The sequence below is a fragment of the Pogona vitticeps genome, chromosome 3, assembly GCF_051106095.1.
Source record: "Pogona vitticeps strain Pit_001003342236 chromosome 3, PviZW2.1, whole genome shotgun sequence".
NCBI lineage: Eukaryota > Metazoa > Chordata > Lepidosauria > Squamata > Agamidae > Pogona > Pogona vitticeps.
In genome coordinates, this window is record NC_135785.1 from 26,714,551 (window position 1) to 26,741,528 (window position 26,978).

At 39.8% G+C, this 26,978-nt stretch overlaps 1 protein-coding gene across 2 annotated transcripts in view; it reads right to left on the minus strand.

Moving 5' to 3' along the window:
- The window catches only part of ARHGEF26 (Rho guanine nucleotide exchange factor 26), a 94,635-nt gene that overhangs the window by 37,184 nt on the left and 30,473 nt on the right, over positions 1 to 26,978 (minus strand). For both annotated transcript variants that reach the window (XM_078389085.1, XM_078389086.1), the window contains exons 7-8: positions 6,873 to 7,025; positions 3,446 to 3,575 (exon numbers count right to left, since the gene is read on the minus strand). In XM_078389085.1, coding sequence (XP_078245211.1) covers positions 3,446 to 3,575; positions 6,873 to 7,025 — 283 coding nt within the window. The remainder of the gene's footprint in view (positions 1 to 3,445; positions 3,576 to 6,872; positions 7,026 to 26,978) is intronic.

Below are 26,978 nucleotides of genomic sequence, written 5' to 3' on the forward strand. Positions count from 1 at the left end.
CTCGGGAGGTGATGAGTGCTCCAATGCTAGAGGCATTCAAGAAAAACATTGCACAATTGTCTGTCAGATGTCCTTTGATTTGGAGTCCTGCACTGAGCAAGAAGTTGGACTTGATGGCCCCTTCCAACTCCATTATTCTATCATTCTATGATCTACTTTCCCTCTTTCAGACCTCCAGGTGGAAACTCTATCCTCATGTTCATTCCAACAACAACAACAAATGATCCTAGAGATTTATTTAATACAATTAGGACATCTTTAGTTGGTAAGATAAAATAGAAGACGTAATCCAAAGTTTTCTCAAAAAGAAAACTGTTTCCTCACACTCCACAAAAATTAAAGCGGTTTGATTTATGAAACCAACATTGTGCAATCTTGATTTCATGAGAAAATTATTAAAACAAAGCATTACCAAAAGAAACATCCTGCACGTATATGCTTCCAATGATGAGGGGGGTATAGTATGTTTTTCACGAGAGAAACAAAAAACATAATAAAACTTTTCCTTGCTAATTCCTTGTTATTTTTACAGTATGAACATAATAAAGCTAACCATTATTCCTTAATTTCTGCCCAAGAGATATAACTAATTACAATGAAATTAATGAATAATAAAATGAACACAGTTTGTGAATAATAAAATTAGCATAAAGCTACAGAGATAGAAGATCCAGCTTTATCTGAGAGGAAAATCACTGGATAGCCCCAAACTATCCAGACTCAAATTTAGATTCTGCCAGTTATTGCTAGTTATTAGAAATAAACTAATAAAGAGAATGAACAAATTAGTCCATTATGTTTATTAATTTATTAACAAATTAAGCAGAAACAGCAACAATAATAGAACTACAGGTTTTTAAATAAAAAAAGCTACATTGTCTTGTTCTGTGACAAATTAACAAGGAACAAACTGGCATTGTAAAGACAAACAAATTTATCATAGCACAAACTTTAATAGATCAGTTGTCATGTTTTTGCAGTGCTATAAGACTTTTTTGTTGTTTTAACTAGAATTCACTAATGTGGGTATCTGTCTCAAAATTATTCCTTGTCAGGAACCACATAGCAGCATCAGATAGCATTAGAGCCAAAAAGGAGTGACCCTGGGAAGACCTTGGTCCATGACCCCAATCAGCCATGAAACATACCCCCTCAAAATTCTCTGAAATCCCACTTTTTCTGACATCCTCTTTTCTCTCCTGACACTCCATTTTCTTTCTAGTTTTCCTTAATATTCATTTCCTTTCTCTTTCTCATCCTCCGCCTTCTCATAAGGACCCTTCTCATAAGGACCCTTCTCATAATAAAAGCTTTGGCACCAGCAGAGCAGCAGTGTTTCTCTCTCTCTCTCTCTCTCACACACACACACACACACAAACCCCACTCCCACCGTCTCCTCCCTCTAACACCTCTTTCATCCCAGATGTTTTACTTTGAAAGGTGTTTCTTTGGCGCCGGACACCAGAAGCAATATGCCTCTCAACACAGCACAAGCAAACTCTACCAACAACCAGCATACAATGGCTTCTTCTGGTGATGTCTCAGAGCAGAAGTCTGAGACCAGGCAGTCTCCAGAGAGCTATGTATCATTTCTCTATTGAAGCATTATTACTGATCCCATCTAATGTGAGAGTTGACTTGGGCACAAAATTAGGGTATAGACCATCCAAAGAGTAAGCATTTTTTAAAATCAGTTGTCAACATCCTTGATATTAGACTGCCCTCTTAGTGCTCCACTCATCTCTGCTTGTTTGATACTTTTATTTTTAAAAAGTGATCTAGAGTTAAAAGCGTTAATATTTTTTTAAAAATTTATTTGTTAGGAGTGTTACAGTTTGAGACTCTGAGTTGGACTGAACTCTATTGTTAAAATGTATGATAGCAATTAAATTTTCATTACTTTAAATCTAAACACTTTTTAAAAATGAATTTCTCAGATAAAAGTTTTCTTAAAAGTCAAGCATTGTTTTTCCTTGTGAGGTTGTGGATGAGGAAGACTGACACCTTTACAGTGGTGCCTCACTAGACAGTTACCCCGCATGACAGTTTTTTCGCTAAACATTGACTTTTTGCGATCGCTATAGCGATTCGCAAAACAGCGATTCCTATGGGGGAATTTTGCTGGACAATGTTTGGTCCCTGCTTCGCAAACCGATTCTCGCTAGACAACAATTTTGACAGCTCCCTCCGTGCTCGCAAAACGGGTGTTTTTGGGACCTAAGCTTCGCAAAACAGCTATTTAAACAGCTGATCGACGGTTCGCAAAGCGGCTTTCCTATGGCCGATCTTCAGTAGACAACAACGATTCTTCCCCATTGGAACGCATTAAACAGGTTTCAATGCATTCCAATGGGGAAATACTTTTCGCTAGACGATGATTTCGCTAAACAGCAATTTCAGTGGAACGGATTATCATCGTCTAGCGAGGCACCACTGTACTCTTGCCCACCATACTGGGGAAAGCAAGAACAAAGGGGGAGGAGACAGTTGGCTCAGGAAGTCAGCTTCAGGCAGCCAACTGTTATTCAATCAAGGCACTTGCAGAAGCAGTGGCAAAGAGCATGCTGTCCTCAAGAATGAGCAGGACAGGGGAGGGGGGGATGAACTGAGGAGCCATCCCCACTATCCTCAGTTGGAAGACCCTAAACTCAGTTCAATGAGAGCACTCCCGTTAAGGAGAAGAGCACTAGGACCACTCCCGGTGAAGTTAACCAGGAGATGAAGAACCTGGAATCTTTAAACCTTGCCACTAGTACCTGGGCAGTGATGAGAACTAGTCCGGACTCAGTTGAGAACTGCTGAGTTGTAAGCCCCCCACCTTGTTGCAATCAACCCCATTTCAGTTCAACCCACCATGTCATAGTCTATGGATCAAGGAATGGAGCAGGAACTCCTATCAATCCAGCTCACACTCCTACAAGTATATATAGTGGGGGGAAATTACTATAGAAATGTGACTTATAACCTATAACTGCTACCTCTTTTCCACATCATGTCATTGTGTCCTCTTTTACATTATAACATTCCGAATTTCAGGTATTATAATCATCACTGCAATGTTCAATAAGCAAAATATTTGGAGTGGGTGGGTGGAGAAACTTTCTTCAGTTCTATACATAATAAGCATACTTAAAATTCCAAAGTTGTCAGAGACATCCAAACTGCTCAACAGGATGACTGCCTGCCTTCAGCAACAGCAGGCCTAAATAAAAACATGGTACATTAGTTTAGACCTCTACAAATTAATGTACACAATCCATGTGCACTGGTGCCAAAGTAGAGTAATAGGAAAACTCAGCATTTCTCCTCAATGTAGAAGCTCATTTGGACCTTGTCAAACTAAAAAGGAAACGTAAATTGAAGTGAGTAAGCCACGAAACCTGGTTTCATATATTTAAACACAGGCACACATGCTACAAAAAGAGATAAGAAATGCTGCTCTTACGTCCATCAGTAGCGGCAGTCGTGTAACCCTTTGCATTGGGAGAATGAGAAAAGAAATCATGGGTAAATTCCTGCACTCTTCTTGAGACTCGATCCGTGACAGCACTTCTTTGAAAGCTGGATTAATAGCTCTACAAAATAACAATACTGGTTTTAAAGGCAGCATGAACTTTTAAATCAGTTGAGGATTTGATACAGTAAACTTTTGTTCAAAACACCTTAGTTTTTCAAGGTATTTTTCTGGGCATTGCATCTTTAAAGGCACAGAACACAGAAAGTACGTAAGGACAGTGTTTAAAAACACTCCATCTTTGGACAACATGCTCCCACAATGTCCCAACCAACACAGATGACTGAGAGATTCTGGGAGTTGTTTTCTTAAAAAGGTGATTTATCCAAGCTCTGGTATAGATAACTGTACCTCAGCTTAATAAACCAAGCTACAAATGACACATCTGCCCACAAACACAGCCTCTGCATGTTAGTGAGCAAACAAATTAGGAGAACTTTTCTTAACTGTGGCTGTTAACCAGTTTCCTGCTTTGGATTAAACAAGAAATTATAAGAATTGGAGGACTCCCTTGGTCCAACTTCAAAACATTGGCAGGGGTACACATTCTAATACAGTGGTGCCAGATTAATCGTCACCATGAGGAAACATCGCTAAACGGAACGGAACTTCGCTTAATGCGATCCTATGGGGCCCAAACTCACCATTCAGCAAAGTTCCTCGATAGTGCCGGCATTTTTGCGCCCTCGGTAAGCTATGACAGGACGTGAAAATGGTTGCGGCGGCCATTTTGGGCACTCGGTGGCCATTTTGGAACCCATTAAAACATTGCAATGCAATCACATTAGCAATCTAAAAAAAGATCGCTATGCGGATTCGTTGTTAAACGGTGCACTCGTTATGCGAGGCCCCACTGTAATCAGTGAGGCCAAAGGCATAAAGTTCTGACCTGAAAAAAATAGCATCTTTTAACATAAAGTTCTTATGGCCATTTAAGTATACCTTAAGACCATCTCTGTTTTTAAGGCATGGTCTGGGAAACTTCCTTTCCTTTCCGGGGATGACTCTTACCACCAAGAGTGAGATTTGCAGTTTGGGTGTACATATGGACTCAGCGCTCATCATGGAGACTCGGGTGTCGTCAGTGGTCCATTCTGCACATTTCCACCTTTGGCAGATTGACCAGCTGCATCCCTATCTTGATGTGGGGACGCTCACCACTTTAGTCCATGCGCTCACAGTCTCAAGATTAGACTACTGCAATGCACTCTATGTGGGGCTGCCTTTGAGACTGACGCGGAAAATTCAGATGGTACAAAATGCGGCAGCCAGACTTCTTACAGGGGTGAAAAGATACCAACATATTTCCCCCACACAGGCCGCCCTGCATCGGCTGCCCATTTGTTTCTGCATTGATTTCAAAGTTCTTACGATTACATATAAAGCCCTAAACCAGTGGTTCTTAACCTTTGTTACTCAGATGTTTTTGAACTGCAACTCCCAGAAATCCCAGCCAGCACAGTTGGTGGTGAAGGCTTCTGGAAGTTGCAGTCCAAAACTCCTGAGTAACCCAAGGTTAAGAACCAGTGCCCTAAACGGTTTAGGTCCTCGATATGCGGGAGAGCATCTTCTTTCACCCAGATCTGCCACTCATTCCAGCCAGGCTGGGCAGCTTAGGGGCCTAATGCCGAGGGAGGTCCAGAAGAAGAGAACAAGGAACAGGACTTTCTCGGCAGTGGCCCCTCACCTTTGGAACAACTTGCCAGTGGAGATCCGCCTGGCCCTCTCTCTGGGTGTTTTCAGGAATAAACTTAAAACCTGGCTATTTGGGCAAGCTTTCCCTCCTGCCATATCTTAATTTCTTATACTTCGCCATCTTGACCTATAATATATGTTTTTGGTTTTATTGTTTTTAAAATTGTAAACCACCCAGAGTAGACCTTTGGTCTAGATGGGCGGAATAGCTCTTTTTAATGACTCTCGTGAATAGTCTTCCAATGAGGATAAACCTGAAACTGCAAAAGCCTGAACCTTCAGCTTGAAAACTGAAAAAGAAGAAAGCTGGATCATGCCATGAGAATGACATAGTCTGAAAGCACTAGCCCAGATAGAAACTTGCAAACTAAATGCTCAGCTGTGAAAGAGACAGCTGTGGAGAAACAATCCCCTCAGGAGTAAGTGGTTTCCTTTAAGGAAAGCTGTTTGGGAATCAGAAATGGGCCAAACCTTGCAGCCAAATGTCTGCTGTTGCCAGCTGGGAAGGACCCCAACAACCCAGTTATATAAATCTTCAGTTTAAAATTGTGAGTTATTAGAGGCAACAAACACCACTGTCAGTAAATGCTCTTGCATCCTGTGTGTCTGCAACACTGTTTTTGACTCCTGGGCTGTATCTGACATGTGAACAACACTTCCAGATGCTCCTTGTTTGTTTGCCATGGATACTGCCTGGACTGGTCTCATTTTTTTGGATAGGTGCTGGACTGTGTCTTTGGATCACTCTATTTTGCTTGTCTCTTTATTAACCCTTTGGTTGTTGACCTTCTGCAGCTCTGACCTTGGCTGATTTTACACTTCCCTGACCTTGTACCTCAGCTGACCAAGGCTGCACCTATAGGTCCAACCTGACATAAGACAGGACAAAGATATCTGAAGACAAATAACTTAAGATCCAGAAATATTTAAAAATGTGATGGGTTTTCTTCATGCCTTTTCCAACACTGTTCAGGAATTCCTTTTTGGTGTATGGTCCAGTAATATTTAAATACATAATACAGTGGTGCCTCGCTAGACAGATACCCTGCATGACAGTTTTTTCGCTAAACATTGACTTTTTGCAACCACTATAGCGATTCGCAAAACAGTGATTCCTATGGAGGAATTTCGCTGGACAATGTTTGGTCCCTGCTTCGCAAACCAATTTTCGCTAGACAACAATTTTGAAGCTCCCTCTGTGCTCGCAAAACGGGGGTTTTCGGGACCTAAGCTTCGCAAGACAGCAATTTAAACAGCTGATCAGCAGTTCGCAAAGCGGCTTTCCTATGGCCGATCTTTGCTAGACAACGATGATTCTTCCCCATTGGAATGCATTAAACAGGCTTCAATGCATTCCAATGGGGAAATACTTTTCGCTAGACAATGATTTCGCTAAACAGCGATTTCAGTGGAACGGATTATCATCGTCTAGCGAGGCACCACTGTACTGAATACATCAGCTGAGCAGAATCAAGATCACGCTCAGCAAATAGTGTAAGCAGTCTTTTTCAGTTAGGTAGGTACTAAAATAAAGCATAGTTTTAAGAAGCAAGAAAATGCATAATTAGTTTCCTACATCAGAAGTTAACCATTGTTGCTGCATACAATATAAACAGGATTTAAATCACTATTTTAAAATGTAAGTGTAAATTCTGTAACTTACAATAGTTTCTGAAGTGTCCGCTGCTGATAGACTTCATTAGTACAATACTTCACATAAGGATCAAAGGTTGACGTCGTATGCTTTTCCACAATATCGCTGATATCATCTATGAATATATTATTCTGATGCCTTGCTTCAAGCTCTCTGAAGAACCTAAAGTGGAAGAGAAAACATTTTGAAAATATATATTTCATTTGAAAGGCTCAGAAGTCTTTAACTGGTGGCATAGTGAAATGATGAGCCTCTTCACAACAATAACATGAAATATCACATCAGTGAAAAGCCCTAGTGTGTCTCTTCATTAAATACAGTGGTGGTATGGATGAATCTGTGGGGATGAAAGGTGAATTATCAATTTATTATAAATCAAATATCATTCCTTTTGCAATATAACCATAACCTATTACTTGCTTTTTTTAGTTTCAGAGGTACAGCCTCACTAAATGGCTGAAATGGAACATCATATGGTTCAAGCACTGCCTTGAACCTTCCTATGGGTGCTGAGGTGACACTGAGATGAACTGAAATATAACATTGTTCACATCGCATTTTAGCAGCTTGCAACAATCTGCATCACATAATTCAGGTACGCACCAAGAGAAGCAACCAGCACTTAATTAACAAGCAGCACTTTGCCACCAAAATGTATGTACTTTCCCCTAGACAAATCAGCAATATATATCACTAGAGCCTTCAAATTATGAAAATAAGTGATTTTTTAAAAAAGTAATTTCCTACATTCTGCAAAGGATCAAATCTGTATTTACACGAAAGTAGCTTTTAGCAGCTCTTGGCTGACCCAGTTCTAGCCCTCACCCTTGCCCTCACTCACAGAGCTTCTACCACCATGCAGACAGCAAGCTTTTCCCACCCAGTGAAACTTGTCAATGAGCAGAAACAGATTTACTCATGTAAAACATTGCATGTGCTGGAATGGAACAGATGACCAACATTTTTCAGCTGTCCTTGGACAATTAAGGTGTTGGCAAAACCCTGCTAACACTTAAAATATATTAGTTTATTCTGGAAAAGGTAAAACTACATGCTTTTTTACAATAGTGTAGATGTAATGTTTAACTTTACCTGACTATTAAATTATGTGATACCTTTGGAGAATTATGTGATACCTCCTAACTGCATTTTAATAATTTTATGGGGCTCTGTTCTAATTGTCTATGCTGTTCTAATGTTAGTATAACAACCTGAAATTTTGTTGTTATTATAATACTGTAACATGAAACCTTTACACTGTAGGTAAAAAAAAATACTAAACTAAGAAAAGACGTCTGTAGGAAGTAGAAAATAGGAAACAAAACATAAGGCATGTTTTGCTATTGAAATAGTTGCAGATCGGTGTTGGCAATGCACATAATATTGTGAACATTCTAAGTTCAAAACGGAGGTGTTACAAGTTTCTTCCTAGAAAAAAATTACCAGTGGTTTGACTCAGAGTAAAATTTTTGTAAAAAATTTTTTTTTAAAAAATCTGTAGAATACTTACTTTAATATTGAGTCCAAAGACCCTTTAAACTTAAAAATGCTTCTTATTAGGTGTATCTCCCTTAAACTAAAATGATCATGGGATTACACTATCACTCTAGTTTAAGTATAAATTACTCCACCTAACATCTTGAGGGGATTTATTCTTTCCATCTTAATCTTTTTGTTAAAATAAATATTTGATCTATAAAAAGCCAATCTAATTTGTTCTGACAATTCTCAAGAGAATCCATTAACCAATCTAAAAAGTGCATACATTTCTTTTGCTGCTGCTAGTCACAGAAAACAGCTGACTCCTTCTTACCCATTGACAAAATGAGGTCTCTCTGAAAATGTTTTCTATTTTAATCTGCCTTCTTTGACTGAAAGGTCATTCCACGATCAATATTTTGATCCACAAATTCTTTTCAATTAAGTCTGAAGGAGAGGTCTTCTTGTTTCACTGATTCTAAATGAATTCAAAACAAAAACATAATTGTGTTTTAAGCGGATGGCCCTGATCCAACAGTTCTTTTGTGGCAAAGGGAAGTTGGGTGCATGCACAAAACCTCTGTCTATCTGCATGCTTAAAAAGGTTCCCCTTGACATTTAGTCCTCTCATGTCTGACTCTAGGGGGACACGTCCCTAGCGCCAAGCTATAGAACCAGTGTTTGTCCACAGACAGTTTCCGTGGTCACATGGCTTTTTGGGCCATCAGTTGAAAGAATTAATCACTAATTTTATGACAGGTGCTAGCTAGAATATTAATAGCTAGATTTTGGAAAGACAAGAATGATATTAAAATTGAAGGCTGGTATTGTGAAGTATGGGACATTGCATTAAATGATAAATTGACTATGGAACTTAAAATAAAAAGAGGGGAAATAAGTTGTAACAATTTCTATGATATTTGGGGTAAATTTGTGGAATTTGTGTTAGTGAAAGGAAGGGGGAAAGCCTCTAAAGAATACTCAATACAATTTCGGAGAGGTAATATGTAAAAAAAATTATTATAGTAAATAGAGCCCCGTGGGTATGGGGTGCACGTTAGAATTTACTTTATAATAAGCACTATTACTTGTATTTTTTTGTATTTTTGATGTTATGTATGTGGTTTTTTTCTGTATTTTTTGTATATATAATTTTTTAAAAAAAAAATTAAAAATCAAATCCAAAAAGCAACCAAACCCCCCAAGACCCATCGGAAATGGGGGGGAACCCCAAAAACTCCACAAACCCCCCAAGACCCATCACAGCACAGAAACATAACCCCCTCCAGCTCAAAACCACACTGCAAAAACACCCAGAACAGTTTTTAAAAAGTAGAAAACAGCACCTTACCTCCCTGCAAACACACACATGCTCTCAGAAGCAGAAGGAGGCAGTCCCAAGCCTCCTCCGACACACACTCTCTAACTGCTGGAGCGAAAGAGCTACAAAGAAGCAGCCTCGTTGCCGCCTACAGTTAGAAATTTTAATTCCCCGCCTTTTTCCCCTGCCTTTTTCTGTTCGTAAGCAGAAGCTCTGGTCGTAAGTCGAAGCAAAATTTTGTGACCGAAGCTGGTTGTAACTGAAAATGATCGTAAATAGGGACGTTTGTTAAGTCGAGGCACCACTATATATCTAAAGCAGACTCTGCTGTTTGTGTGCAACCTTGAGACTCTGAACAGGCAACCTTGAGACTGAAGGGTCAGCCCTTCAAACAGGGAACACATTAAAATGAAGACTGTCTACTGCTAGCCCTTCAAATAAAGGACTCATCCCTGTAAAATATGGCATGCATTCACTCAGTTACATTGGGGGAAACAATATGGTAAGTATCCCAGTTCTGAGATGTTTACAGCTTTGTATGTCAACACCTAAAGCTTGAACACAGCATGACAGCTAATATTTAGACAAACCTATACCACTAGATACAGTGGTGCCTCGCTTAACGACAATAATCCGTTCCAGGAAAATCGCCGTTAAGCTAAAACATTGTAAAGTGAAATTAAAAACCCCATTGAAATGCATTGAAACCCGTTCAATGCGTTCCAATGGGGTAAAAACTCACCATCCAGCGAAGATCCTCCATAGGGCGGTCATTTTCGCTGCCTGTATAGCGAGGAATCTGTCCCTAAGCACAGCGGGGAGCCATTTTAAGCACCTGGTGGCCATTCTGAAAACCCCACAATCAGCTGTTTTTGATCGTCGTAAAGTGGAAATCAGTTCCCGAAGAAGGGAACCGATCATCGCTAAGCGAAATTCCCCCATTTAGACCATCATTTTGCAATCGCAAAAAGATAGTCATAAAGCGGATTTGTCGTAATGCAGGGCAATCGTTAAGCGAGGCACCACTGTACAGCGATCCCATGGTAGCTCAGGCAATACAACTGGGCTCTTAGGTCAAGAACTAACAATCTTCACTATCAAACATTGACCAGAATCCTGTTGGTCATCTCTACATGTGAAAGGATGATGACATTATCAGCCACATCCTTTTCTCTTTAATTAAAGTTTCCTGTCCTCCCCCTTAAGTTCTTCTTTATTTAAAGACTGATGTGAGCTGTACCAATATGTCAAGGTAAATTTAGAGGCCTGAGCAGAATAAGGTGTGTTAATGAGCAGCCATAATGAACAGGTGTGTAGAAATGCTGAGTCATGATGACTCATGAGGGCTGACTCATGTATGATGCAATGTCTAATGTGATTGGACACAGATAGATGTGCATAAGTATATATGTGTACTCTGTACAGTAGATGTACTTCCTCCTGTTTTGATGAGTGTTATGCTGATATGCTGCCGGACTGCACTGCTGTATATAGCCTGTAAATACACACTGGTGTTGGTGAAGCTGCCTGCGTGTGCGTGATTCTTTTGGACTGCTTGGTCTAGACTTTATTCTGCTAACTGCTACCATTTCTGCGTTCTTGCGTTAACACAATAGGATTCTGGCCTTTATACAGAGATTTGGGGTTATCAAAAACAAATTACAGGGGCAGATTTGTGACCATAAACTACCATGTCCTGACATCACTACACCAATAGATTCTTTCAGCCTTACAATGGCAATCGAAATATACCATGTATGATGTTAGGGTATAAAGTACAGGTAATCTACACCTTCAGAGAAACCAAAGCAAAGTGTGCTGCTCATATAACACCACATAGAACGTAAAAGCACTCTCTGGGCGGTTTACAATTTCATTATGCAGGCTACACATTGTCCCCTCTGGGAGCTGGTTTTATCGCCCTTGGAAGTATGGAAGGCTGAGTCAACCTTTAGCCAACTACCTGAGCTGTTGAGATCAAGCTCAGGCTGTGAAAAGATTCTTGACTGCAGAACATCAATTTAACCACTGCACCATGAGGCTCTGAAGGAGTGAGCTGATTGCTATTTTTGGCAGCTTCTCCACGTTTTTAGCACTGTGTAATTCCACCCTTAGAAGTTACTAGGAAGGAGGAAACTGCCAATGTAGTTTAGTTCCTAACAAGAGACTGCACCTCCATAAAAATCCACATTTTTCCCCCAAATGACATTCAGGAGCACTGCAACATGTTAGAATCAGAAATCTACATTATTTGTGGTTGCCAGTCATCTGTAATATGAAGAAGAAAACTTTTGCCAGAGAACATGGGGAAACAGGATCTACTCCAAGGACTTCTGACCTCTCCACAAGGCACTGAGAAATCACATCAGTAAAGAGAAGAGGCATTTCACATGACAGGAGACCAGGAGAAGGTAGTTGTCAGAAAGATTTGTGGTCACTTCTGGCCATTTCACAGCTATACTGTACCTGTGGACCAGAGGACGGAATGGAACTGAGTTTTAGGATATATTTGCCCTATATATACACTTAAATTTTAAAATATGAGAAAGGTTAGCAAGCAGTTATTAAATTCTTCACTGTGAACAAAGCAGAGCTTCAAACTCTCAGCATTTATCTCTACACATTTCATATGTTAAATATGAAAAGAGAGGCAGGAGGTTTTCTGAACTTTGATCTCAACAGCAAAGCACTGGTGGTGGAGCTGGTCTCCATAACAACTCTTCCTTTGCTATGTGGCACAGACTTTTATGTGTCACATGTTCATACTTCAAACCTTACGTTCACTGAAAGCACCTGGATTTGACATACTAGCTTTCCCCTTCCAATATACCTTTGCACATTCCTTGAAACTTTTTGGGTTTAGGGAAATGAATTATCAGCCAGAAACAACGAAAAGAACAGTTTTCAACTTTTTCTCTGAAAGCAGCCCGACCCTTTAGCATTCCAGATGTTTCATATCTCTCCTCCTAGAATGTGTATACAGTATTTTAATGAATATATTTGAATACTTATCAAGTAGTTATTAATCATGAATAAGTAACCCATTAATCCTTACTGTTGCTGCTAACAGCTACCTGACACATCATTCAGTCTGAACTGGGTCTGAAGTCTGATCTTGTACAGACAATTTTCCACAACATATTTTGACTTCAAAATACAGTACTTCAATAAAAGGTGCTGGATTAATAAAACAGCCCAATTCAACCTGTCATTTGTTGTAGATGTGGCAGGTAGAGAGACAGAGAGAAATCAACTATCATAAGAAGCATAAAGAACTATAAGACAGAACAAAAACAAGAAAAACAGAACAAACAAAAAGTACTGTGACAGCTTTAAGACACTAAATTTATTTAGTGTGAAGTTTGCTGAAAGTATAACTGTTATTCTAACCTACAAAAGTTCACATTGAAATAAATTCATCCTGGACGTGCTACAATGTTTTTGTACTGCTTATGCATACAGAAATAGATTAATAACCCTTCCTCTTTGAAACCTGACCCCAAACGGTGCACCCAAGATGTATTCACAAAACAAATGGGGAGAGTGGGGCTGCTCAGAATTGAAAACAAAAATATGGAGGTCTAAATATGTCCCTCATAGCCTTAGATCTCTCTGGCAGACATATACATTAAAGCAGCCCCTCTCCACCTCTTTCCATCTACACAATAACCAGGGCAGTTGCAGTTTAAAGTATGGTTTGTGTCGTTGTTGCAGGATTAGAGGGCACTCTATGTTTTTTATTAGATCTGAGAACCACAAAATAATATTTGACACTCTGTGTGTGTCTGTGTGTGTGTGTGTGTGTGTGTGTGTACACGTACACACACACACACACAGAGAACTAAACACTTCCATTCCACCAATATTATGTATTAATTAATTTATTTAAAGTATTTTCACCCGAACTTTCTCCTTAAAAAGAAAGAAAAGCTTACACCATTAAAATACAATATTTAAAGCTAAAAACAAAATGTATACATATACTAAAAAGGATCAAACGAATACCACTCTAAGAAATGGTAAACCCCCCCCACACACACACACACACACCCCACTCTGTTTAAAAATCCCACTCAGGCAACCAGAGAAAGCTTGCCTGAAGAGAAAAGTCCTTTGTCTGCTTGTGGAAGGACAGCAAAGATGGGTCTAGCCTGGCTTCCTGTGGGAGGGTGTTCCAAAGTCTTGGACCAGCCACAGCAAAGGCCCTTTCCTGCGTCCCCACCAAACACATCTGTGAAGGTGGTAGGACTGAGAGGAAGTCCTCTCCTGACAATCTTAACACCCTAACAGGCTCACAATGGGAAACATGGTCTTTGAAATAGCTCATGGTAAGGAGTAGGGAGATAGCAGTGGTAGGAAGATGATATGTTTGCCTCTCTAAGCCAGAGATGAGACACGCAGCCCAAATGTAACCTTAGGGCCTCTAAGCACCACTTCATATCCCCAATCTTAACACTATGTTTTGGGGGGATTTTTTTTTCCTTTTGAGAGTCATGGGAGAAAGTTCACCATATTTTGAGGGGTCATCACAACTGCCATATCTCCATGTTTGAAAAACAAAGCCACTAAGGATATCAAGGGGTTTCACCAGTAACCACCTCATTTTTGTAAGAAAAGATTTAGGGGTGGGGTCACTGGAGCAAATGTTTGTCGCCAGTGCCCAAACATGGGTTTCTGTAGCCCCCAGATCCATGGAGATCACTCTGCAATAGTTTTAAGTTCTGACACAATGAAACATGATTCAGTATTATTTTCAAACTAAATAACTTTGTCCTAAACTTAAACTACTCTATATAAAAATGGGGTGAGGGGATTCTGTATATGTGCTTCAGGACTTTAAGCCAAATTTATTTCTTCAGGTGCCTTTAGAAAAAAAATTACTGCTGAAGACTTGCATTTCAAAGTACTTCTAAAAACTTTTTTAATAGAACAAAAATGTGCTCTGGTCATATAATGTTTTCATTTTAGCAGAAAGAGAATGCTGAATTCAGGTTTTACCCAAAGCTATAGAAAGATATTACTGAAGCCAGAATACTTTTCCTCAAAAGCAAACATAATTGTAGCCTGGTATTACATTTTCAGATGTTTCAAGATTTTTTCCCTTTTAGTCCCTTTAAAGGCTATGAGGTTTTTAAAAGGAAAAAAAAACATCTTTACTGGCAGACAAGAAAGCTATAAAGCAAGCAAGTAAGAAAGCAAGAAAAAGAAGTAAGAAAGAAAGAAAGAAAGAAAGAAAGAAAGAAAGAAAGAAAGAAAGAAAGAAAGAAAGAAAGAAATCTACACTTGATCAAGTTGAGAAATATTAAAATGTGAGTATTCACAAACAGCCTTTTTAACATACAGCATATTGAACACAATACTTGATTAGGAACTGCATCCATCAAGTCATATGTAGTTCTATACAATAATAATTGTATAATGATAATATAATGTAATATATAATTGTGTGTCATCAAGTCAATTTTGATCCATGGCAACCCTTTCCAGAGTTTTCCAGGTAAAGAATAGACAGAAGCAAATGTACTTCTTCTGGGGGCATCCTGGGACTATATAGCTTTGCTCAAGGCCACACAAACAGTCTCTTCTCCCAAGGGGTACAATGGGGAATCAAATACCCAACATCTGGCTTTGCAGTCAGATATCTAAACGACTGAGCTATCCAGCCAGCTATCACTGTCATCATCTTGGAACTGAAGATCGCAATAGCGATCGCAAAAAACTCATAGTAAAGCGGATTTGTCGTCAAGCGGGGTAATCGTCAAGCGGGGCACCACTGTATATTCAAATAGGTTTCTTCCTATCATAAAGATGGTCACAAAATTAAATGTAGATTTTTAAGCTATTCTTTCCTCCCTGAAGGATGCCTTTTAAAAATAGTAAATTGTTTCGAATTTGGTTGTTTCAATGTGATAATCCATTTGATTGTGTTTTTATATTATAGTTTACTGGCCAGGATCCTATTACATATTTATGTTGCCATAACTCAATCAATATAAATCTCAGCAGCAAACTGCCACAAGCTAAGAAGTCAATAACAGGAATTTGCAGTTGTGTGTAGAGTTGTGTGACTTGGCAGCAACAGCAAATGCCAATGATTTCTTAATTTGTACCAATTTGCTGATTGAGTTTGCTAGCAGATGTAACTAATAGCACTCTTGCCACTGTGTGCGCCCTGTGAGACTGGTCAAGGGCTGTTGGATGGTGTAGACTTGATTTTCCACTGGCCAGAGAAACTCACTGGATAGTGGCAGAGCTTTCTGTAGGCCTGGCCATTCTTTCAGCAGACCTCAAGATATTTACCTATTTATATAATCTGATTTATATCTCCTTCTTCCTGCATAAATTAAAAAAACACTGTGCTGGACAATTATCAATAAAGATCCAATGCTCCATATCTGGGCACAGTACTGGAGTGTGTGATGGCTTCTCAGCTCCAAGGGTTCCTGGAGGAAACAGATTATCTAGATCAGTGGTTCTTAACCTTGGTTACTCAGGTGTTTTTGAACTGCAACTCCCAGAAACCCCAGCCAGCACAGCTGGTGGTGAAGGCTTCTGGGAGTTGCAGTCCAAAAACACTTGAGTAACCCAAGGTTAAGAACCACTGATCTAGATCCATTTCAATCTGGCTTCAGGCCTGGCTATGGAAGAGAAATGGCTTTGGTTACAATGGAAGAACTGAACACTGGGACTATGTTTCCGCTGGTTGTGCTGTACATTTCACAGGCTTTTAATACCATTAATACCATAGTATCCTTCTAGGTCATCTCTATGGGATGGGAGTTAGAGGTACTGTTTCATACTGGCCTTGATGAATTTTGGAGGGGGAAGCAAAAAAAAAAAAAAAGGTGGTATTAAGAGACTCCTGTTTGATACCTCAGGGTTTAGTTTGTCCCCCTGTGCTATGTAACAAAACTGTTGGAACAGGTTGTCCAGAGTTTTGGGGTTGAATGTTATCAGTATGCTGAAGATACCCAACTCTACTTTACCTTTCCATCTAATTCCAAATAAACTGTTCCAGTTCTAAATCAAGTGTCTGGTCTCAGGAATAGACTGGATGAGGGTAAACAGAGTGAAGCTGAACCCAGACAATACAGAGATGCTTCTGGTCAATTGAAAGGCTCACTGGAAGGACAAATCCTGAAGGTGAGGCTCCAATACTTTGGCTATCTCATTAGAAGAGAAGACTCCCTGGAAAAGACCCTGATGTTGGGAAAGTATGAAGGCAAGAGGAGAAGGGGATGAGATGGTTGGACAGTGCCATTGAAGCTACATGAATTTGACCCAACTCCGAGAGGCAGTGGAAGACAGGATGGCCTGTCGTGCTCTGGTCCATGGGGTCACGAAGAGTCGGACACGACTTAACAAATAACAACAACATCCAATATGTCACCTAGCAGTTCAAAAGCATGCAAATGCAAGTAGATGAATAAGTACCACCACAGTGGGAAAGTAACAGCGTTCCGTGTCTAGTCGCACTGGCCACCTGACCATAGAAACTGTCTACGGACAAACGCTGGCTCTATGGTTGGAAATGGAGATGAACACCGTGCCCTAGAATTGGACATGACTGGACATTTGTCAAGGGGAACCTTTACCTATCCAATTTGTGCTAGATAGGATTAACTGTCCCTTAAAACTCAGATGCACTGTTTGGATGTACTCTTGGATACATCCCTGACCATGGATGTCTAGGTTTCAGTAGTGGACAGAAATGTGTTTGCACAGTTAAAGTCAGTGCACCAGGTTCACTCGTTCCTGGTAATGTTTGTTTTGGCACACACCTTAATTACATTTTCTTGGATTACTGTAACATGCTCTATGTGGGGCTGCCTTTGAAGAGAGGCTGGCAACTTCAATTGTTGCAAATGCTACAGCTGGACTATTGACCAAAACCAGTTACAGGGAACAGATAACTCCTCTGTAAGAACAGCTTCAGTGGCAATCAATCCACTTCTGGACTCAGAATGCTACAAAGCCCAAAAAAGCATGAGCACAGACTATCCGAAGGACTGTCTGTCCTCAAGTGATCCTCCCCAGCTCCTAACATTTTCAGGGGAGGCTCTTCCTTCAGTTTCCCCACCCTCACAAGGACACCTGAGGAAAATACAAGAGAAAGCCTTGACTGCACCCAGACTGTGGAATGCCCTTCTTTGGGAGCCTAGGTTAGCCCCCTCCTTCCTGTTCTTCAGGAGTCAAGTGAAGAACTTTCATGTCAGACAGGCTTTTAATAAATGAACTGAGCAGTGAAGAGTTTTTGATTTTGGGATGCTTTGTATTATTATTACTACTACTTACGCTTTTATGTGTTTAACTGTTTCAAACTAATTGTTGCAATATTATTATAGACTGAATTATTTTTAATATAATAATTTATCATGTTTTAGTTGGCTTTTTAATTATTGTTTGTGAGATACACTGGGTCCCCCTTCAGGGAAAAAGGTGGAATAAAATTAGATAAATGATTGATTGATTGACAGACAGACAGACAGACAGACTTCTGGAGATTTCTGTATCCCCAGTGTCAGAATTTATATCTGTTTTCTTACAAAGCCTGTGGCACTCAATATTACAAGTTAATATAAGCAAAAAGGCACCAAATGCAGAAAATATGAGGACTTTGGTGTGGCATTTTTTAACATACATTATAGTGTAACACTCTCCCTACCCTGAATAGTGTTACAGTCAAAGCTAAATAAGCACAAAAATAATATTTAAGTAAGTAATTAAAAGAAAAAAAATGAAAGATGAGATTACTGAGATTATGATTCAGATCCATGATTTTCCCTTTCATTGTTAAAGAACTAAGGAGAAGATCTGGGCTCAGAGGATGTACCTGTGACAATTATGTGAATCAAATCTCTTTCCATCCCACTGTTGACTTCCCACATTTTATCCCATATGATTTACTTTATACATTTATGCACATACATATACTGTATACAAAAATAAGAGTCTATGGGTTTGGTTTCTAATCCCTTCTTGTTCTGCACTCATTTCTTCACTTAGAATAATCAGGCAGGGATCAGAGAAAGAAGATGAAAAGTTCTGTTACTGTTCTGTCTAATCATACCCTCCATTCTTTAACCAAGGAATGTTTTGTCAAACAGTTTAATCATTCTAGAAAAAGAGGAAATATATCTCATAGGAGGCAGAGTGCACTTTATACAGTATCTATCCTGCTCCAACCTAATCTTTATTTTCTGGCTAAGATGGAAACAAAGCAAGCAGCAGAACATTTGCTTTATTTCCGTGCCTCTCCCGGCACCAAAATCTGATTACTTGTGTTTGTGCACTGCTTTCTGCTGTAACATAAACAGGACAACATGGGGAATCACACATATACAGCAAAGCCCAAAACTACCTCCTGAGAGGTTCCAGGAGGTAGTTTTTACGACCTTACAGATCTCAGGAATCTCTCTTTGGTATGCAAAAAGGCTCCTCTTCCCCAGTGGGACACAAGCAAGTCTTGAAAGGCTATCACATAAAAGATGTCAAAGACCTCTTTTCCACTAGCCCAGAAAGAAGAATGAGATCCAGTGCCTCAAGGTTTTAGAGGGATAGATTGCAATTAAATATTATGAGCAATTATGTGTATGTATGTTTAGTCGTTTAGTCGTGTCCGACTCTTCGTGACCCCATGGACCAGAGCACGCCAGGCCCTCCTGTCTTCTACTGCCTCCCGGAGTTGTGTCAGGTTCATGTTGGTTGCTTCGCAGACACTGTCCAGCCATCTCATCCTCGGTCGTCCCCTTCTCCTCTTGCCATCACAGCTTCCTAACATCAAGGTTTTTTCCAAGGACTCTTTTCTTCTCATGAGATGGCCAAAGTACTGGAGCCTCAGCTTCAGGATCTGTCCTTCAAGTGAGCATTCAGGGTTGATTTCCTTTAGAACTGATAGGTTTGTTCTCCTTGCAGTCCAGGGGATTCTCAAGAGTCTCCTCCAGCACCACAATTCAAAGGCATCAATTCTTCGGCGGTCTGCTTTCTTTATGGTCCAGCTCTCACTTCCATACATCACGACAGGAAAAACCATAGCTTTGACTATTCGGACTTTTGTTGGCAAGGTGATGTCTCTGCTTTTCAAGATGCTGTCAAGTTTGTCATCGCTTTCCTCCCAAGAAGAAGGCGCCTTTTAATTTCAGGGCTGCTGTCTCCATCTGCAGTGATCATGGAGCCCAGGAAGATAAAATTTGACACTGCCTCCATATCTTCCCCTTCTATTTCCCAGGAGGTGATGGGACCAGTGGCCATGATCTTAGTTTTTTTGATGTTGAGTTTCAGACCGTTTTTTGCACTCTCCTCTTTCACTCTCATTACAAGGTTCTTTAATTCCTCCTCACTTTCTGCCATCAGAGTGGTATCATCTGCATATCGGAGGTTGTTGATATTTCTTCCGGCAATCTTAATTCCGGCTTGGGTTTCTTCCAGTCCAGCCTTCCGCATGATGTATTCTGCATATAAGTTAAACAAGCTGGGGGACAATATACAGCCTTGCCGTACTCCTTTCCCAATTTTGAACCACTCAGTTGTTCCATGACCAGTTCTAACTGTTGCTTCCTGTCCCACATATAGGTTTCTCAGGAGACAGATAAAGTGGTCAGGCACTCCCATTTCTTTAAGAACTTGCCATAGTTTGTTGTGGTCCACACAGTCAAAGGCTTTCGCATAGTCAATGAAGCAGAAGTAGATATTTTTCTGGAACTCTCTGGCTTTCTCCATAATCCAGCGCAAGTTAGCAATTTGGTCTCGAGTTCCTCTGCCTCTTCGGAATCCAGCTTGTACTTCTGGGAGTTCTCGGTCCACATACTGCTGAAGCCTACCTTGTAGGATTTTGAGCATAACCTTGCTAGCGTGCGAAATGAGTGCAATTGTACGGTAGTTGGAGCATTCTTTGGCACTGCCTTTCTTTGGGATTGGGATGTAGACTGATCTTTTCCAATCCTCTGGCCACTGTTGAGTTTTCCAAACTTGCTGGCATATTGAATGTAGCACCTTAACAGCATCATCTTTCAAGATTTTAAATAGTTCAACTGGAATGCCATCACCTCCACTGGCCTTGTTGTTAGCCAGGCTTTCTAAGGCCCACTTGACTTCGCTCTCCAGGATGTCTGGCTCAAGGTCAGCAACTACATTGTCTGGGTTGTCCGGGATATCCAAATCTTTCTGATATAATTCCTCTGTGTATTCTTGCCACCTCTTCTTGACGTCTTCCGCTTCTGTTAGGTCCCTTCCATTTTCGTCTTTTATCATGTTCATCTTTGCGCAAAATGTTCCTCTAATATGTCCAATTTTCCTGAACAGATCTCTGGTCTTTCCTTTTCTGTTATCTTCCTCTATTTCTTTGCATTGTTCATTTAAGAAGGCCCTCTTGTCTCTCCTTGCTATTCTTTGGAAGTCTGCATTCAATTTTCTGTAGCTTTCCCTATCTCCCTTGCATTTTGCTTCCCTTCTCCTCTCTGCTATTTCTAAGGCCTCGTTGGACAGCCACTTTGCTTTCTTGCATTTCCTTTTCTTTGGGATGGTTTTCGTTGCTGCCTCCTGGACAATGTTACGAGCCTCTATCCAAAGTTCTTCAGGCACTCTGTCCACCAAATGTAGTTCCTTAAATCTGTTCTTTACTTCCACTGTGTATTCATAAGGGATTTGGTTTAGATTATACCTGAGTGGCCCAGTGGTTTTTCCTAATCTCTTCAGTCTAAGCTTGAATTTTGCTATGAGAAGCTGATGATCAGAACCGCAGTCAGCTCCAGGTCTTGTTTTTGCTGACTGTATAGAGCTTCTCCATCTTTGGCTGCAGAGAATATAATCAATCTGATTTTGATATTGCCCATCTGGTGATTTCCATGTATAGAGTCGCCTCTTGTGTTGTTGGAAAAGAGTGTTTGTGATGACCAGCTTATTCTCTTGACAAAACTCTATTAGCCTTTGTCCTGCTTCGTTCTGAACTCCAAGGCCAAACTTCCCTGTTGTTCCTTTTATCTCTTGGCTCCCTACTTTAGCATTCCAGTCCCCTAGAATGAGAAGAACATCTTTCTTTGGTGTCAGTTCTAGAAGGTGTTGTAAATCTTCATAGAATTGTTCAATTTCAGTCTCCTCAGCAATGCTGGTTGGTGCATAAACTTGGATTATTGTGATGTTGAATGGTCTGCCTTGGATTCGTATTGACACCATTCTATCATTTTTGAGATTGTATCCCAATCTCCTAATTGTATGAGCAATTAGTTAACATCAAAAATAGTTCTAGAATAGTCCAATTATCCAGGAGTTTGGAGGCTCTTCCCTGAAAGGAGTTTTTAAGCAGAGGATGGACAGTCAACTCTTAAATATTATTCAATTCTGGATTCCTATCACTGAATAAGCAATTGAATTAAGTGGCCTACAAAGCTTCTTCCTTCCTCCATAACTACCTGGAACATGTTTGCTGCACACCCTGTTTGAAAACAGGGGCTGGACTAGATGGACAAGCTGCAACAATATTTCTATAAGGTCCAAAGAAAGCATAATTTAGATGTGATTGCCTTGACATCTGTACTTATTTGTTAGCAATTGATTGGCCACCTATGGAAGGTTCACTGATCACTAGAACAAACTCCTGTTCTTGCTAGGAAGCAAGTATCTTCTTTTTCAATTCAGATGACCTGATGTCACATAATAAGATAAACTGTTCTAAGTTGCCAAAGTGCTTTCTACATGGGACAAACAAGAATGTGACATTAGGAATGGCAACCTGAAGAAACTAGTTTCAGAACACTTCAGTTTCCCAGGTCATTCCATCAGGGATTTCAAAGCGAGACTTGAGAGGGAAGCAGCAAAAATTGGCTACATAAAGAACTTCCAGTATATCAGGCTTTAGTAAAGGCCCTGATCAAAGATCAAAGCTTATTTGAGAACTACATATATTTTTGTAACGCCTTAAGGGTATAAAATAGTTGTCACCCTTGAAAGGCTCTTACTTCTGTCTCATAAACAACTCTTAGCATGCTTGTGACAGCCAAGTCTACTTAGCTTATCATCCTGGCTAGGATCTGCTAATTACCAATTTGATAGTCCTATTCCTATGTTAACGAACTATTGTCACTTTGTCCATTATCTGCATCCCTACCCAAACATAAATGTCACCGCTATGGAATAAATGTAGGGGCCATATATTTGTATTTCTTATGGATTTTTGTCCACAAAAACTCAGAGCGAGATAATTAATTTAAAATACTACAATATTCTGCCTTTTCCCCTCCCCCCCTTTGCCAACATCAAAAGGCCAAGAATGTTGCTATCTTGAGAGACAGACAGTATTTCTGCTGTTCTTTTCACATCTTCTATGCTTCAAAACAAAGCAAATACTGTAAACCATAAACTATAACCATATTGCTATTATTTCTAATCAACAGCACTACACTGTTAAGGAATCAATGAGTCAACACTAAGAATAGGGAATGGCACCAGCCTTTCACAAAATTACAAATTCATGAACCACAATGTGGAATCGCTACAGTCTTGCTGGTGAAAACTTGCTAGTGAAATCAACTATGGTTTACTAGGGGAATGGCTGAAATATTCCATGTAAGATTTATTATGTATGCAAAACACAAGATCTTTCCAAGCAGGCCTAAGCACAGACCTCAAGATCTCCCACAGCATCAAATGGGCACAAAAACATGCATTTTCTTTTACTACTATTAAGATAAAACATAAATCGGGCATTTCCCCAGCCCTTCTTCCCTCAACAGGCTGTTATTTCCAGTGATTTTCCTTTCCCACTGCATTTTCCTCTGCTTCATGAAAACTTGCTCTGAAGGGCCAGGAGACCCACCAAAAAAGTATAGGGATGGTGAAAACTCCTGCAGGGAACATGAATTAGCCCCCTTCCAAAAACAAACCAACAAAAAAATATGATTGTTGTGGGTTTTTCGGGCTCTTTGGAGGTGTTCTGAAGGTTGTTCTTCCTAACGTTTCGCCAGTCTCTGTGGCTGGCATCTTCAGAGGACAGCACTCTGTGCTCTGGAGCTATCCCGAAAAACCCACAACAACCATTAGATCCAGGCCATGAAAGCCTTCGAGAATACAAAAAAAATGCTCTTGCACCACTGATTCCAGACTGCAAATGAAAGTGTTCCTGTCCATACAACACAGTGTAACTCATATATATACACACACAACTCATTTAGATCTCACCTTTCTTCCAAGGAGCTCAATGGAGCATACATGGTGGTTCTTCATCCCACTCTCTGCACAACTGAGTCAGGTAGATCAAGGTGAGAGAGTCTAACTGGCCCAAAGTAACTAGTACACTTAATGGCCAGGTGGGGATTTAAACCCAGGTCTCCCAAGTCCTAGTCTAACAACTACATACACTGGCTTTCTGAACTCTTTAAAGGAAAAGTAGAATATATATCAAAATAGCGATTAAAATACAAGTATCTCAGACTCTTTTGCTATTGTTTATATAAAATGCTTTCTTTGGATGCCCCTATGGAATGTTCAGGAAATGGAAGTTATAAATCTAAATAATAAGATATGGAATTGGTAAAGTCACTACTCAAAGACCAGCAAAGGTCAATATACACACAACAGATCTGGTGGAGTAGGAGGGAAAAATAACAGAGATTTAACTGCTTATTAAACAGAGATTTAATAAGCAGTTAGTATGCCTGTCACACAGGGCAATATGAAAGCATAATATCGAGACAAATTCTACCACCCTATTTTTAAGGGAAAGTACAAACTCAGGAACACATTCTCAAGTTAAGAAATGCATTGGGATTCACATTGTAGATCATTATGTAAAAAGTCAACAGATTAGTCCACAAATCTGTTCTGAAACACAAGCATCAACAGGTATAAACATTTCTATAACCAAAGTCTTATTTTACTCATGTTCAATCAAATGTATTGAAGAATACATGTTTAACTTGGGTGTGCCTCGTTCTCACACATCTGAAAGTGCGCAGAACTGGCCACATGTTTGCTTTAAAACCAGAACAGATAAGGAGATTCCAAACCAGAAATGCCTTCATTAAAGAAATCTGTCAATGCTTTTAACACTTTTCATATTTTGAAGTACTATCTGCCAACATTTTCAGCAGCATATTTGTAAATCTACTGTTAATGTGACATATATGCAATATTTTATATGAGAACAATCTCTGAATTAATCTCTAGGGGAAAAGACACACCATAACATGCATTGAATAAGTAAATGCAAAAAAGGAAAAACATATACTTCATAAAAATAACATTGTTTATCCTGCAGATAATCACACATAATAGGCTGTACTGATTTCAACAGGATGTAGGAATGGAATCTTAGTAGCTAAAGACTGGCACCCCAGAAATGTGATACATGCCTAAGAGAGAAAGCCTCAGACTGAATCAGCCTTTTCTTTCCTTTCCACTATGGCATTCTCATACTGCTTTAGAAATAAGCTACAGTGGGGTCTTGACTTGAGAACTTAATCTGTATTGGAAAGCGGTTCTCAAGTCAAAAAGTTCTCAAGTCAAATCTGCATTTCCCATAGGAATGCATTGAAAACCATTTGATCCATATCTGCTCTTTTCCGTCCATAGAAACTAATGGGAAGCTGCTATTCTGCCTTCGACCACTAGAGGGAGATATTTTGTTTCTTTTTTTTCTTAGGTCAAGAAAGGTTCAGGGAAGGCAGGGAAAATACAGTCCAGGCAGTCCAGTACCAGGCAGTCTGAAGACTGTCTCCCAATCCACTCTCTAAACGCTGGGAGGAGTGAGGAAGCAGACAGGCACCCTTTTCACTGGCCAACAGTTAACTGAAAGTTCAAATTTTGCACTTTCCCTGTCTCCCACGTGTTTTTTTTTCAGTTCTTAACTCAAATCTAAGTATGCAAGTCAAGTCAATATTTTCCTATGAGAGTGGTTCTTAAGTCAAAATGTTCTTAACTCAAGCCGTTCTTAAGTCAAGACCCCACTGTATTCCATTTCAAAATATTTTAAGACTCCTTCTGTATCAAACACTAGAAGCAAAGTTCCAGTTACACATAGAGCGCACCATTCATAACCTATGCAGACATCGTGTCTACAGGCAGAGAGATCCCCACAAAACTTATCCATGTTCCTGTTTCAGCACATGTACAGACTGAGGAGTCCAATAAATGGGAAGTCTGCACATGCCACACATATACCCATCTACTCTTCCTCCTCTCTACTCAGTCAAGTTACATAAGCTTTCAAATTCAAGTAGATTTATTGATTAAATGAACTGATGGGTATGCAACAGGTGCACCACTCTCCATAATGCTCTGTTCTTCATATTGTTCTGCTTGAGGATGCTTGTCATGTTTGGCAGGAGTGGACTCTGTTAACTCCTATATAGAGAATCATCTTGAGACAGAGAAGGATCATCGCAATGGATTTTTACTGCACACATACAACTTCAGTTTAGTTCCTGATCAAACTGATTACATTTTAATTTATCTAGTCAGTGCACAAAAGACTGGCTGTTTAGAATGAACCCGGAGGAAAATTATGAAATTTTTATGAGCTATCTTATTTTTTAAGCAGAAAGAAACAACAAATATTCTCATGGATCGATGATTTGCTTTCACAGCAGATTTTTATGTTTTATTCTTATTTATTTGGAGTGAATTAAACATGCTGCCTAAGGATTTATTTATTTATTTATTTTTATTTATTTAAATTATATGCCGCCCACTCTACCCAAAGGTCTCTGGGTGGCTTACAACAATTAAAATTCAATTAAAATACAATAAAAGATAAAATGATTAAAATACAATTAAAATTGCCACCAGAGCCCACAGTTGATGTTATTTCAATTAAAAGCTTTCTGGAACAGGAAGGTTTTGACCTGGCGCCGAAATGTCATCAATGTCAGCGGCAGATGAATTTCAATCGGGAGGGCATTCCATAGTTTGGGGGCAGCTGCCAAAAAGGCCCTTTGTCTACAAGCCATCCCTCTTACCTCCTTGAGGGACGGCTCTTTCAAAAGGGCCCCCTGGCTAGATCTTAACTGCCGGGTAGGCTCATATGGAAGGAAGCGGTCCTTCAGGTATCCAGGGCCCAAGCCGTTATGTGTACAGTGGGGTCTCTACTTAAGAACGTCCCTACTTAAGAACAATCCAACTTAAGAACAGCTCCATTTGCTAAATTTTGCTTCTACTTGAGAACAGAAATCCAAGATAAGAACAGGTAAAAAAAACCTTTCCTGCTCTTTTTTTAACCTTAGGTCATCTTAGGTTAAAAAAAATTCTCCCCCTAGTGGTAGAGTACGTATTAACCAGCTTTGCATTAGTTCCTATGGGAACTAATGCTTCAATGTACGAAAGCA